The sequence below is a fragment of the Felis catus genome, chromosome B2, assembly GCF_018350175.1.
Source record: "Felis catus isolate Fca126 chromosome B2, F.catus_Fca126_mat1.0, whole genome shotgun sequence".
Lineage (NCBI taxonomy): Eukaryota > Metazoa > Chordata > Mammalia > Carnivora > Felidae > Felis > Felis catus.
Window position 1 is genome coordinate 143,707,655 of NC_058372.1, and position 13,426 is coordinate 143,721,080.

Sequence of the window (13,426 nt, forward strand, 5' to 3'; positions counted from 1 at the left end):
ATCCTCTGTCACCCCCTCTCTGCCTCTCCTCTGCTTACACGCTCGCTCTCTCTCAAATCATAAAAAAAAGAAGAAGAAGAAGTATGCGATGTGGTGGTGAGTGCGTGGGCAGCCCCTAGGGCCATCCTCTTAGTGATGAAAGCCTGTGCTGCTTGTGCCCACCATGAGACCAGAACACTGTAACCGTGGACAAGAGGGGGCCGGGTTTTATTCCTCCTGCGGGGCAGTGGGGCAGGGAGTAGGCTCCGGTGCTGGGAGGCTAGACACACGTGCTCTTGTGGCGATTTATTTGGGGGACGTGACGTGGCTGGGAGACTTTGGGCCCCGAACCTTGTTTTAATCTGGTCATTTCCGAACAGGCCTCCTCACCCAGAAGTTGACTTACGAGAACGGCTTGTTGAAAATGAACTACACCGGGGGGGACACTTGCCACAAGGTGTACCAGCGCTCCACAACCATCTTCTTCTACTGCGACCGTAGCACGCAGAGGGTGAGTGTGGTCACGGCCCACGGGCGTGGCTGCCCCGCTCTTCGAGAGATGCCTCCGCTCCGGCGTTTCAGAGGCCCCTGGTCAGCTGACCGCAAATGCAGTAGTTACGGAAGATGGGTCGAAACCTTGATCAGCGTGTATGGATTTTAACGGACATCACCTCCTTTACTATTTCCATTCTGAAGATTCAAAGTGTGATAAACTACGTGAAGTGTCCCACGTGACATATATGTCGCTCTTCCCTTTTCCAGCCGGTATTTCTCAGGGAGACCTCGGATTGCTCCTACGTGTTCGAGTGGCGAACGCAATATGCCTGCGCACCTTTTGACGTGACCGAGTGTTCATTCAAGTAAGTCTGTGCGTCTCTTGACTCCTTTGGACAGGCTGGTGAACTGCGCGCAGTTTTAACAGTTCATGGTCAGGGGACAGGGTGTTGGCTTAGGTGGTTTCTCCAAGCCTTCATTTCTTCATATTCAAACAAGTACTTGGATCAGGTTAACTCCTGAACCCTTCACAGCTTTGGGTTTCAGTGATCATTTTGTGCTAAGATGCGTACAGGGAAGTGATTGCGATTGGAACAGAAGAAAAACCTTGCATGATTCACGGTGTGAGCGGAGTAGAGTGAGCGGGACGTCACCTGGCCTGTGCTCCACCCTGGCACGCTGCTTGTGTGGCGGGGAGAAGGCGTGGAGAGGACAAGGGCGGAGGTGCAGAGGCCGGGGCGTCGGAGACAGTCGGGGGTGCCCAGACAGCAGGTTCTCAGGGGCTGTCAGTGGCTCTTTTGATCTCTGTCGCCTGTGGCTCCTGGACTGGGTGACTGGCAGCTCCTGAGGTGAAGTAGAGGCCTCTACTGTGTGTGCATTTCAGCGGTTGCCCTTGGAACTATTGCAAAATAGGCATCTTGTGTCCCGTCCCTGGAGGTTTCATCTGTGGTTCTCAACGGTTGGGGGACGTGCTGTCACTTCTGCTCTGTGATGATCCACCTGAAAAGGGTCACAGACTTACAGCATCCAGCCCTACGGGAAAGTGTAGTCATTTCCAGGTTTTCCTTCCCTGTTTTGTTGTGTTCTCTCCTTTTATCTGGGTAAAGTGACAACTTTTTAAGTTTTAGTAATGTGGGAAAGCATACATTCAGTAATATGTGTTTAGCGACTTTGAATCAGAATTTGTTTTGTAATGTTACCTTTTCCAGCTAATGTTTCTTAAGCATTTTCACATGAAACAAATGCATTTCTCATTTCTTTTTTTTTTTTAATTTTTTTTTTTTAACGTTTATTTATTTTTGGGACAGAGAGAGACAGAGCATGAACGGGGGAGGGGCAGAGAGAGAGGGAGACACAGAATCAGAAGCAGGCTCCGGGCTCTGAGCCATCAGCCCAGAGCCCGACGCGCGGCTCGAACTCCCGGACCGCGAGATCATGACCTGAGCTGAAGTCGGACGCTCAACCGACTGAGCCCCCCAGGCGCCCCTGCATTTCTCATTTCTAATGGGCGTGAACTATCCTTCTGATAGGCCTAATTCATTCAGCTATTCTCTTTGTGCCCCTGGAGACTGTTTTCTGCTTTCTGAGATTTGTGTACAGAGTCTTATTTTTGTGCATGAAACCTTTCCCACCAAATATTTTTATGCTCAGTTTTTATTTTTATTATTTTTTTTGTTTATTTCGAAAGAGCGAGAGTGCCTGAGTGTGGGAGGGGCAGAGAGAGAGAATCCCAGGCAGGCTCTGTGTTGTGAGTGCAGAGCCCAACGCGGGGCTTGGTCCCACGCACCGTGAGATCGTGGCCTGAGCTGAAACCAAGAGCCAGACGCTCAACCAGCTGAGCCACCCAGCTGCCCCAATGCACAGTTTTTAAGAGAATTAATGAAATCAAAGGAAAATGGAATCGCCGGTTAAAATGGAAGTTTATACGTGCATATTGTAATGAATTTATAGGAGCACAAACGTGTGCAAAAGGAGGTCACCTTGTCAATAAGGTTTTCTCTGACCGTGCTATCTAAAACCTCAGTCTTTCTCTGCCACCGGCCCCAAAGCTCACATCGCCCTTCCCTGCCTCATTTTTCTCTTCGGCTTTAATTGCCATCTGATATACTGTGTACTTAAAAAAAATTTTTTTTTAATTCTATTTATCGTGTTTTCCTTCTACTGGTAATTTCTGTGTCATAAGACAGGTGGTTTTCATCCATTTTGCTCAGTACAGTACCCTCAGTTTTAGCACCTGTCTTGTGAACGAATGAATGAATGCTTCCATTCTCTTATCTCCTGAGTCCTCGTCAAGTGCCATCTGTGACCACGTCTCTGTCTTCACCCAGACCTGGTGTGTCCCAGGGACAGAGCGTGTGTCTTGCTCACCATTAACACCTCACCGGTGTGGGGCTGGCCCTCAGTAACGGTTCTATTTGGGATTTGTGTAGTAAGTAAACGTTCAGCCCGAGAAGCGTCGACACCAGTTCATTTTTATTTCAGTGGCCGTTGGTCTCCTCGGGGTCCAATAGCAGGTAGCTGGCCCCGAGGGAGCTCTGAGTGGCCTGCTCTTTGCTCTTGTCCTCTCACTGGCTTGAGCGTGGGGAGCACTTCTCAGGCTTGGTCTCTGCTCTTTTCTGGGTGAATACAGACTTTTGCTGAACGAGGTGGTGGGAGAGGTCCAGGGTGAAGTTCTGTCCCGGGGTGAGATCGGAGTCCTGGGACGTCAGCCATAGACTGCACCTTGGATCCTGGGTCCTTTCCAGACCGAGTGCTCAGTGCGCACCCTGAATACACGTGAGCCTAATGGCAGTGCTCTCTTCCCTCCAGAGACGGGGCTGGCAACACCTTCGACCTCTCGTCGCTGGCAAGGTACAGTGACAACTGGGAAGCCGTCACGAGGACAGGGGCCACTGAGCACTACCTCATCAACGTTTGCAAGTCTCTGTCTCCCCAGGCTGGCTCGGGTGAGAGAGGACTCTTGGTGGGCTGTTGGCCTGTGGTCAGTTTGGGGGAAGATCAAGTGGGAGCAGGAATCTTTGAAAGTGCATCCCCCGTTGACATCACGCGAGTGCTTTGACCGTGGGGCGGCAGGAGGAATTATTTAAGGGCTAATGACTGATCCCTGGGGTGGTCCAGGATAAATCAGCATTGGAGACTCTGCTGGGAACACTGTAATTGTGTTTGATCGTGAAGGGTTAGAGGTAGGTGGAGATGGTCATGGTGGCGGATATTTCCTAGCGGGGTAGGAGACACAGGGTGTGAAACAGAGATCGGGTGTGTGCTTTCTGTGTTTCTTGAGAGGAATGTGGGTGGGTGGTCCTTACATCTAAGGCCATGGGTCCCCTTCTCACTTTGTGTGGCTCCCAGTCCGGGAAGTGGGACTAGTTCTTTACCTGGGCAGATGGCACAGACATTTTGGGGACCGGGACATTGGCAGAGTTCTTGGTAACTCTTAAAGATGGTATATGAGTGCCGGCTGTCAAAAATGTTCTGTTGGCTTCATGTAGGTAGTTCAGCTGCATCGTATCTGGGGTTCAGAAATAATTTAGGCTGTCGAACCTTGGAATCTCCCTGCACCCCATGCCCCCCCCATTCCATCTATGGTAAAACAGCGTTTAACTGAGAAGTCCTGTGATATCACTGTCGTGTCACTCACGTGAAAGAGAAAGAGCTATTCTGGAGTCACCGTTAGCATCAAATACGTGGCGTGTCTGACGTTACCTGCCTGATAAATTCTAGACGGGAGAATCACGGGAGAATCATGTGTCTTGTCTCACAGAGCCATGCCCTCCGGAAGCGGCCGTGTGTCTCCTGGGCAGCTCCAAGCCCGTGAACCTCGGCCGGGTGAGGGACGGGCCGCAGTGGAAAGACGGCAGCACCATCCTGAAGTACGTTGATGGGGACTTGTGTCCAGACCAGATTCGGAAGAAGTCGACCACCATCCGATTCACCTGCAGTGAGAGCCAAGTCGTAAGTGACATGGCTTTCTCAGTCCCTGGTGCTCTGCGGGCAGCGTGAATCCAAGGGCCACTGAGACTGTCTTGTTGCCCTTGGGATGCGAGCAGAGGGCCCAGGCTGCCCCCGCACAACAGCCCTGCCCCAGCCCTGCGGCTCGTGGGGCGCCTCTCTTCTCTGGCTTCTGGCATGCCTGACCTGGCATTTCTAGTTTCAGAGTTGGTTGGTTCTGTTTAAAGTGTGGTTCCCCAAAGGTCCCCCAAAGGCTGTGGAGAAAACTAGTATTCGAGAGCCCGCCCTGTGTCTTCACGGACGTGGCTCGGGAGAAGCAGAAGGTTGGACAAACTCTGCTCAGGGCAGCTCGCCCGCTTCCTGCCCGTGCAGCTTGCTTGATTACTTAACCATCCTAAGCTGTTTACCCATTAATATTGTGAGCTATGCCCATCTTGCCAAACCGAAGTGGGCTGGAGGGGGTAAGAGGGCGCCGCGCGTCATTGCCGGGGTGCGGTAGGGGCACGGCAGAGGGGGGCCGGCCTCGTTTCTGCCGATCGTGCCCGTCTCCGATGGGCTGCTGTGTGTAGGTAAGCAGGTGTGGGCTGAATGAACGGTTTCTCGGGACTGTTTCTCGCCACGGGAACGTCTCCACTCGTGAGCTCAAGATGAAGCCCCGTGTGCTGTTGTGTGAGACTAGGGTTGTAGACAGTTTAGGAATAAGGACAGGCGGGACCAGCACACTCCGTGTTAGGACAGGGCGCCCGCTCTCTCAGCTGTTCGGCCGGCAGCGATAGGAGGAGCCCAGGGAGCCCCAGGAGCCAGAGGTCGGCCCTCTTGAGGGAGCAGCAGCCGAGGCTTCCTCCTCGGGAAACTAGGCACGTGAGCCACCGGGGCTGGACCCCCGGGCCCCGATAGATACTCTCAGCTCCGTAACCGGGCAGAGGCTCAGGGCAGAGAAGAGAGCCGATGGACGCGGGGTGGGGACGCGGGGGTGGCCCGCGAGGGGCTGTGCACCCGGTGGCCCAGGCCGTGCCCTGTGCTGCACGTGGGCTGTGGCCAGGCGGCAGAAGCGTTGGGATGCGCGGAGGGTCGGTCGGTAGAATAAATGGCTCGTTCTTTGGCGGGCTTTTTTGCCTCCAGTAGCAGATTTTGAGGTCCTTTGTTTTTCACAATGTTATCAGCTATTTACTCTTTCCTGACGCACCTCCTCGCCCGCCGAGGCCTCCGCCCCTCCTTCCCAGCCCGAGCTGTGGGGAAGTGTCCGTGGGCGCCCTAGCAGATTTCCAGCCCTGGGTCCGTCTCACCTGCCCTGCACGTGTTAAGCCCCCGGTGAAACACCAGGAACGGGTCTCCACCCTCGGCTTTCCGAAATGTGCCCTCACCCCACGCAGACGCTGCCGCGCGTCCTGCGTGGTGCTGCGGAGAAGCTGCTGCTTGGCGTAGGGTGACGTCCCGTAGAAAACCTGCCCTGTTGGCAACGCTCTGTCCTTTGCTCGCAGAACTCCAGGCCCATGTTCATCAGCGCGGTGGAGGACTGTGAGTACACCTTCTCCTGGCCCACAGCCGCCGCCTGTCCTGTGAGGAGCAACGTGCACGACAACTGCCAGGTCACCAACCCTGCCACAGGTGAGGGACGCCGCCCGTCGGCCACCCGCCCCCACAGGGAGGGACGCCGCCCATCGGCCACCCGCCCCCACAGGGAGGGACGCCGCCCGTCGGCCACCCGCCCCCACAGGGAGGGACGCCGCCCGTCAGTCACCAACCCCCCCACAGGGAGGGATGCCTCTTGTCACCTACCCCCACAGGGAGGGACGCCGCCCGTTGGTCACCTACCCCCACACGGAGGGACGCTGCCAGTGGGTCACCTACCCCCACAGGGAGGGACGCCGCCTGTTGGCCACCCGCCCCCACAGGGAGGGACGCCGCCCGTCGGTCACCCGCCCCCACAGGGAGGGATGCCGCCAGTCACCAACCCCCCCACAGGGAGGGACGCCGCCCGTCGGTCACCTACCCACACAGGGAGGGATGCCACGCCGCCCGTCGGTCACCTACCCCACAGGGAGGGACGCCCCCCGTCAGTCACCTACCCCCACAGGGAGGGACGCCGCCCGTTGGTCACCTACCCACACAGGGAGGGACACCGCCTGTCAGTCACCTACCCCCACACGGAGGGACGCCACTCTTCGGTCACCTACCCACACAGGGAGAGACGCCACCCGTCAGTCACCTACCCCACAGGGAGGGACACCGCCCGTCAGTCACCTACCCCCATAGGGAGGGACACCGCCAGTCACCAACCCCCCCCACAGGGAGGGATGCCGCTTGTCACCTACCCCCATCAGGAGGACACCACCCGTCAGTCACCTACCCCCACAGGGAGGGACACCGCCTGTCAGTCACCTACCTCCACAGAGAGGGACACCGCCAGTTACCAACCCCCCTACAGTGAGGGACGCCGCCTGTCAGTCACCTACCTCCACAGGGAGGGACACCGCTGTCAGTCACCTACCCCCACAGGGAGGGACACCGCCAGTCACCAACCCCCCCACAGGGAGGGACACCGTCTGTCAGTCACCTGCCCCCACAGGGAGAGACACCGCCAGTCACCAACCCCCACACAGGGAGGGACGCCGCCCGTCAGTCACCTGCCCCCACAGGGAGGGATGCCGCTTGTCACCTACCCCATCAGGAGGGACACCACCCGTCAGTCACCTACCCCCACAGGGAGGGACACCGCCCGTCAGTCACCTACTCCACAGGGAGGGATGCTGACAGTCACCCACCCCCACAATGAGGGACACTGCCAGTCACCAGTGCCCCATAGTGGGGGACCCAACCTGAAGCCGGGGAGCCAGACAGCCTTGGGCAGCTGCATTCTGTTGTGTGCGTACCCGTTGGCATCTGGGCCCCCCCCCTCGGGTCTACTTGGAGCTCTCCTTCGGTGAGGAGATCAGCCCCTCTCCCTGAGAGCCATGCTTCGGTCTGTGACTCCTGTTTCCCAGGATGCCAGTCACAGCAGCTGTAGGCTTGTGGATTTGTCAGAGTCAGTCTCCTTGTTAACCTTCCAGTGGTAACGTGGGGACAGCTAGGAGACCTCGAACGAATGTCCGTGCCTGGGCCCCAGAGAGGTGTGGGTTCATTGGCAGGGGAGGGGTGCCATCAGGTCCCCCCGCATCCCGCCACAACCCTACTGGCTGCTGTGGCCCAGCTCAGGGGGAGGAGGGGGAGGCTGTGGAGCCGCTATCTTCTGGGTCAAGAGGAGCCATCCCATAAACATGGGGACTGCAGCCTCATGATCTAGCCTAGCTGGCCACGGGCACTTTTAGGGCCACGTCTGTGATTGAGGAGGGGGGCGGAGGGGACTCCTGGAGAGACGTCAGAAGCCCCGATGGCCACCGTGATGTGTGTGTGAGGATGCTGGCAGCGGGCCTCCTGAGTCCACGCGACCTGGCGTCACTGCGTCCGTCCCCTCTCTCCCTCGTAGGACATCTGTTTGACCTGAGCTCTTTAAGCGGCAAATCCGGGTACACGGCCGCATACAGCGAGAAGGGGCTCGTGTACATCAGTGTGTGCGGGGAGAACGAGAACTGCTCTCCTGGTGTGGGTAAGTGCCGCGGCGTCCCGCTGTGGCCCGGCTGTCCCCGCCCGGAGGTTGTCCCGACCTCCGCACTCCTGTGCCGGAAGAGAGGAGTAGATCCGAAGGTCGATCACCTTCTCTGCCATAACAGTCCGCTCACGTGGGGGAAACGCGTGGCCACGTGACAACATGTTAGAGACGTGACACCTGTCGAACCCACATTAGACGCTCAGAATTCTGAGCGTTAGCTCCGACTTAAGCATCTGCGTTTGCAGAGAGCGGTCCTCGGAAGGCCGGTCATCTGAATCCCTAATGGTGTGTTTTTCCTCCCCCTCTGCGTCCGGTGCAGGGGCCTGCTTTGGGCAGACCAGGATCAGCGTGGGCAAGGCGAACAAGAGGCTGACGTACGTGGACCAGGTCTTACAGCTGGTGTACGAGGACGGGTCGCCCTGTCCGTCCAAGTCCGGCCTCACCTACAAGAGCGTCATCAGCTTCGTGTGCAGGCCTGAGGCCGGGCCCACCAACCGGCCCATGCTCATCTCTCTCGACAAGCAGACGTGCACGCTCTTCCTTTCCTGGCACACGCCTCTGGCCTGCGAGCAGGTGGTGAGTCTGGGGCGGGGCACGTGTGGCCTCTGAGAAGTGCCTGCCTGACGCCTGGGGCTGCCCGCAGCCCGGGGGACCCCGGTTCTGTCACGGGTTCCACTGCAGCTCACCGACCCCGGCCCCCCTCCCACCCGTGGGTACCCAGCATCTTTTACCCAGCCGTGGTCGTCGTGACAGTGAACGGTTGAAGGTGCCCAGTGTCCTATAACCGAGAATTCGGGGACATCGATCCATCTTCCGTGCTTTTTCTGTTCAGTTTTTAAATTCCCGTGGGTAACTGAGTGGAGATTAGGAGAATGCCGCTGTAGACTCCAGCGAGGTCTTCCCTGTGTGACAGACGGAATGCTCCGTGAGGAACGGAAGCTCCATTATTGACCTGTCCCCACTCATCCACCGTACGGGGGGCTACGAGGCGTATGACGAGAGCGAGGACGACACCTCTGACACCGGCCCCGATTTCTACATCAACATCTGCCAGCCTCTGAACCCCATGCACGGGGTGCCTTGTCCTGCCGGGGCAGCTGTGTGCAAGGTTCCCGTTGACGGTGCCCCCATAGTGAGTATGGGAAACTCAAGGTGGAGACAAGCTTTGCGAGAGTTTTAACCGTAACTGCTGCGTCGTGTTTCTTGCGTTCAGTGGAGGGTTACGCACAAAGAATGGAGAGACGAGCTGGGGCTGTGTGTGTTCTGGGACCAGCAGGGGAAGAGTGATGTCAGGATGTGGGCACTGAGCTGGCGGCTGCTGACCGCGGCCAGAGAGTCTCTGAGCTGTGGAAGACAGCGTGAACATGGGGATACACGGGCTGCTCGTATTGTGTTGGGAGTCTCCGGGTTGACCCTGGTCCAGAAACTTTTATGTAAAGTGGCAAGAAAGAACATGGAGCAGGCGTGGCTTCTTTCTTTGAAGTGCACGTCTTGTGTGAAGAACATGCTTATGACCTGTGAGTGCTTTTTTTGGAAAATGAATTATTCAGGGCAAGAGCAGATTTGCTAATTGCTGGATACCACCCTGCCTTGAAAGTTTTGGTCTCAAACTAGCCCTTGTTAGTATTGCTTTGGCTTTTTAAAAATTACTTGCATGAATTATCTTCGGGTTTTATCAAATCCTTGCTACCTTTTTTGGTGCTTGTTTATTTTTGAGAGAGAGCAAGTGGGAGATGGGCAGAGAGACAGGGAGACAGAGAATCCCAAGCAGGCTCTGTGCTGTGAGCACAGAGCCCGACACGGGGCTCAAACTCACCAACTGTGAGATCATGACCTGAGTCAAGATCAAAAGTCGAACACTCAACTGACTGAGCCACCCAGGAGCCCTTATTGCTACATTTTTTTTTTTTTATTTGAGATGCATCTCAAAAGGGTCAATTTCTATACTTTTATCTGTATGCTTTCCATAGTCTTGTTGTAAGAAACATAAATGTGCTTTTAAAAATGGATGGTATCTGCAGCATTTGGGAAGAAATGTCGGGAGCGGGTGGGGGAAATTGGCCGTGATACGAATTTAACACAAAGTCCGTAGCTCTGTGAGAAACGTTGGGCCTGGGTGAACCAAATCTTAGATCGGTACAGATCGGTACCCTTGTGTGAATCACTTTCTGAGAGGTCGGATCTGCTGTGTTTTCCTGCTTGGCTACCCTTTTTCAAATATTAAAAATTGTAGTGAGTTCTCTACGTGGAGCAGGAGTTGTGGCCTGAGTGTGCTCCATGGTGGTGAACGAGAGCATCGCGGCTCGCTCACACACACACTCATCACGCACACACACACCGTTCCTGGCTGTTCAGCTTTCCTTCGTTCATGTGTTTATTTGCTCAGAACTATTTATTGAGCAGCCAGTGTGTGTCAGATGCTGTGCTAAACAGTATCGTGTCATGAGGCACACTCCTGTGCCCTCCCCGAGGATGTACCGAGGGGCACTGCCGAGGAAACGGGCAATCCCAGTGTAGTGGTGGGCATGAGATGAACCAGCTGGGGGCAGAGATGTGGGTTTCTGCCTTACACCATCAGGTGATAGAAGACGGTGCAGCATTCTTGATTTGACTGGAGAGAGAAATTCTTGTTGCCTGGAGTCTTTGAAAATTGACCGTGATTAGAAGTAGAATCGTTGTGGGGCACCTGGGTGGCTCCGTTGCTTGGGTGTCTGACTTCAGCTCAGGTCATGTCGTGATTCGTGGGTTCGAGCCCCACTTCGGGCTGTGTGCGGACAGCTTGGAACTTGGAGCCTGCTTCGAAGTCTGTGTCTCCCTCTCTCTCTGTCCCTCCCCTGCTGGCCCTGTCTTTCTCTTTCTCTCTCAAAAATAAAACATTAAAAAAAAAGAAGAAATAGAATCATGTTATAAACTATAGGATGGAAACTGATAACCGCTGGCCAACTGAAGTTTCTGCCAAGCAGCTTATTATCAAGACTTGTCAAGTGAGTTGCCGTTAACCGAGTTTCTTTAGATGCTACTCGGTTTCAAAACAGATGAGCTTGTATATTTGCGGTTCTGTATTAGCTCTTATTCCGCTAACACGGGGAACAATTTCCTGAAATGTTGTTTGCTTTTTTTTCTTTGCTTAGGATATCGGTCGAGTCACAGGACCTCCGATACTCAACCCCATAGCTAATGAAGTTTACTTGAATTTTGAAAGTAGTACTCCCTGCCTAGCAGACAAGCATTTCAACTACACCTCCCTGATCGCATTTCACTGTAAGAGAGGCGTGAGCATGGTAAGTGTGCACCTGTTCACAATTTGGGGGCTGAAGCTTGGACCAGTGAACCAGAGCTGCGAGTCCCGAAAGCGTGCTGCAGAGCTAAGGACGTCCCTACTGAAAATGGGTGCTGTCATAGGTTAGTCAGTGATGCCTTGAATAATTTAAAACCGTTAATTTAACAGTGAGTAAGCCCATCCTGAATGAACGGGGCAGACTGCCCAGCGAGCTCACTGTGATGTAAAAACATGAAGTGCATGTGAGCCGAGGTGTGGCGTTCAACTTGGCCCACCAGCGTGTAAAAGTGTCAGCTTCTTTTTCCTTCTTAAAAACTGTAACATTAGTGATTTTGTTCTCATTGGGAAGTCAGACAGACTTTTAGTGGCTATAATCATTCAGGACGCGACCCCAAATTTAGAAGTTAGCAAACATAAGATCTCCGGAATCACAACAGCTGTAACAGAGTTGTAGGTGTTACTTCTAAGGAGGTTATTGATTTGTTTTACATGCATTTAAAAATGAGACTGGCTTCCACCCCGAGTACCATTTTGTTGCACAGGGTTTTTGCATACATTTATCCTTGACTTCTACCTGCGAATAGGAGATAGATGGATGGATCATGGCTCCATCATAGTGACTCAGAGCTGCCTGACTCCCGCAGCCCTGCAGTGGCCGCTGGGACCCCCGCCTTCTGCTCAGGTGGAGAGCTCTTTGCTGTAGGCAGCCCGGCCTCACAGCCCCTTATCTGTGCTTCTGAAGTCTGTAAAGCTCAGAAAACTCCCAATCCTCTCACGTGAAGGGGGGGAGGCTACTTGTGGTATTTGTTCCACATAAGGAGAATATTCATACATTTTGCTGCAGAAATATTCACGTGCTTGATTCTAGTACTCTGTGTGTATGTGTGGGGGGTAGGTAATAGAAACAAAGGTCTCAAATCGCTTTTTAACATCTTGAAGCCGATGAATTATAGCTCATCTGCCCCAAGGAACTCAGGTAATGGATTATGGTTCTGGAATGCGTCTTGTAAATTCAGTAGGTTTCTACTGATTTCTCAGCCTGTCGCAGGTTTGTAAGGGAAAGAGAGCTCTGGCTGCCACATAGGTATTTTGACAGCGGTAGGAAGTGACGTGGCCGGGGCCTGATGCCTGATGAGGAGGGACAGTGTGGTAACTGAGAGGGAAGAAGCAAACCTTGCCGCCTGGGCCGTCTCCATGTGGTGCCGCAAAGCATCGCGGGGCCCTGGGACACGTCACTGTTCACAGATTGTCCCTCGACTGTCAGGGTAATCCTGAGTTCTCAAGGCAGGGCGGAGCTCGGATCAACCAAGTCTTCTTATCTCTTCATACTGTGTGCGTTTACGAGGGCGTGTGGGCGTGTCTCAACGGGCACCCGCCATGAAGGCAGTGTGGCTTACTCTGTAGAAAGGCTTCCAGTTTTGGTATTTCATTCTTCAGAGGGGATTGGTCTTTTGAAGATCCACCTCTCCTGAGGAGCCCTGGTTATCTCACACGCCACGTAGAGAATGTGTGACGGCTAAGTGCTGAAGCTGAATGCACGTGGTCCGGTGCACACACGAGGGTCTCTCCGATTCTCAGAGCAGCAGCGGGTTGAAAGTGAGCAGTGTTTACCGGGTTTTAGAAACAAGGCATCTCACACGAAATGTGCATTCGATTTTGGAAAGATCTTTAAGAGATTTTCTTCCCCCGTGGTTTTTATCTTTCACGGGAATATTTTCTCCACTTATGTTCATAGAAAAACAGATGCTCGGCAGCAACTAAAACCGAGGTTCCTGACCAGCTGCCCCATCTGTGTTTTCGTGGCTGTTGCTGAGCGAGAGAGGGCATAGACACGTCAGTTCAGGACACTTGGCCTGTGGAAAGTCGGGCCGAGTTGCGTGTGGCCCTCATGATGAAAACTGTCAGTTGCTACACACGGAGCAGAGACCCTGCTCGCGAGCGAACTGGAGCGCCTCCCGGCCTCCTCTGCGCAGGCAGAGTCTGTTTCACACCCTCCTCTGCCGTGACATTGGAAGAACTGCTAGTGGGGACACGGAGACTGTCTCCAAGTGCGGGGCGACTGGAGGTCGTGAGGGGGCCTGGGTGTGTGGGCACGGCTGCCCGGTGGTGCTGTGAGGGCAGAGTCGTGGTCCCTT

The 13,426-nt window shown here is 54.6% G+C and overlaps 1 protein-coding gene across 1 annotated transcript in view; it reads left to right on the plus strand.

Annotated features, from left to right (window-relative positions):
- The window catches only part of IGF2R (insulin like growth factor 2 receptor), a 104,629-nt gene that overhangs the window by 73,269 nt on the left and 17,934 nt on the right, over nucleotides 1-13,426 (plus strand). The window contains exons 28-36 of the mRNA XM_023254553.2: nucleotides 360-490; nucleotides 742-839; nucleotides 3,283-3,419; nucleotides 4,235-4,425; nucleotides 5,904-6,030; nucleotides 7,889-8,008; nucleotides 8,331-8,587; nucleotides 8,925-9,143; nucleotides 11,143-11,292. Of these exons, the coding sequence (XP_023110321.2) occupies nucleotides 360-490; nucleotides 742-839; nucleotides 3,283-3,419; nucleotides 4,235-4,425; nucleotides 5,904-6,030; nucleotides 7,889-8,008; nucleotides 8,331-8,587; nucleotides 8,925-9,143; nucleotides 11,143-11,292 (1,430 nt within the window). The remainder of the gene's footprint in view (nucleotides 1-359; nucleotides 491-741; nucleotides 840-3,282; nucleotides 3,420-4,234; nucleotides 4,426-5,903; nucleotides 6,031-7,888; nucleotides 8,009-8,330; nucleotides 8,588-8,924; nucleotides 9,144-11,142; nucleotides 11,293-13,426) is intronic.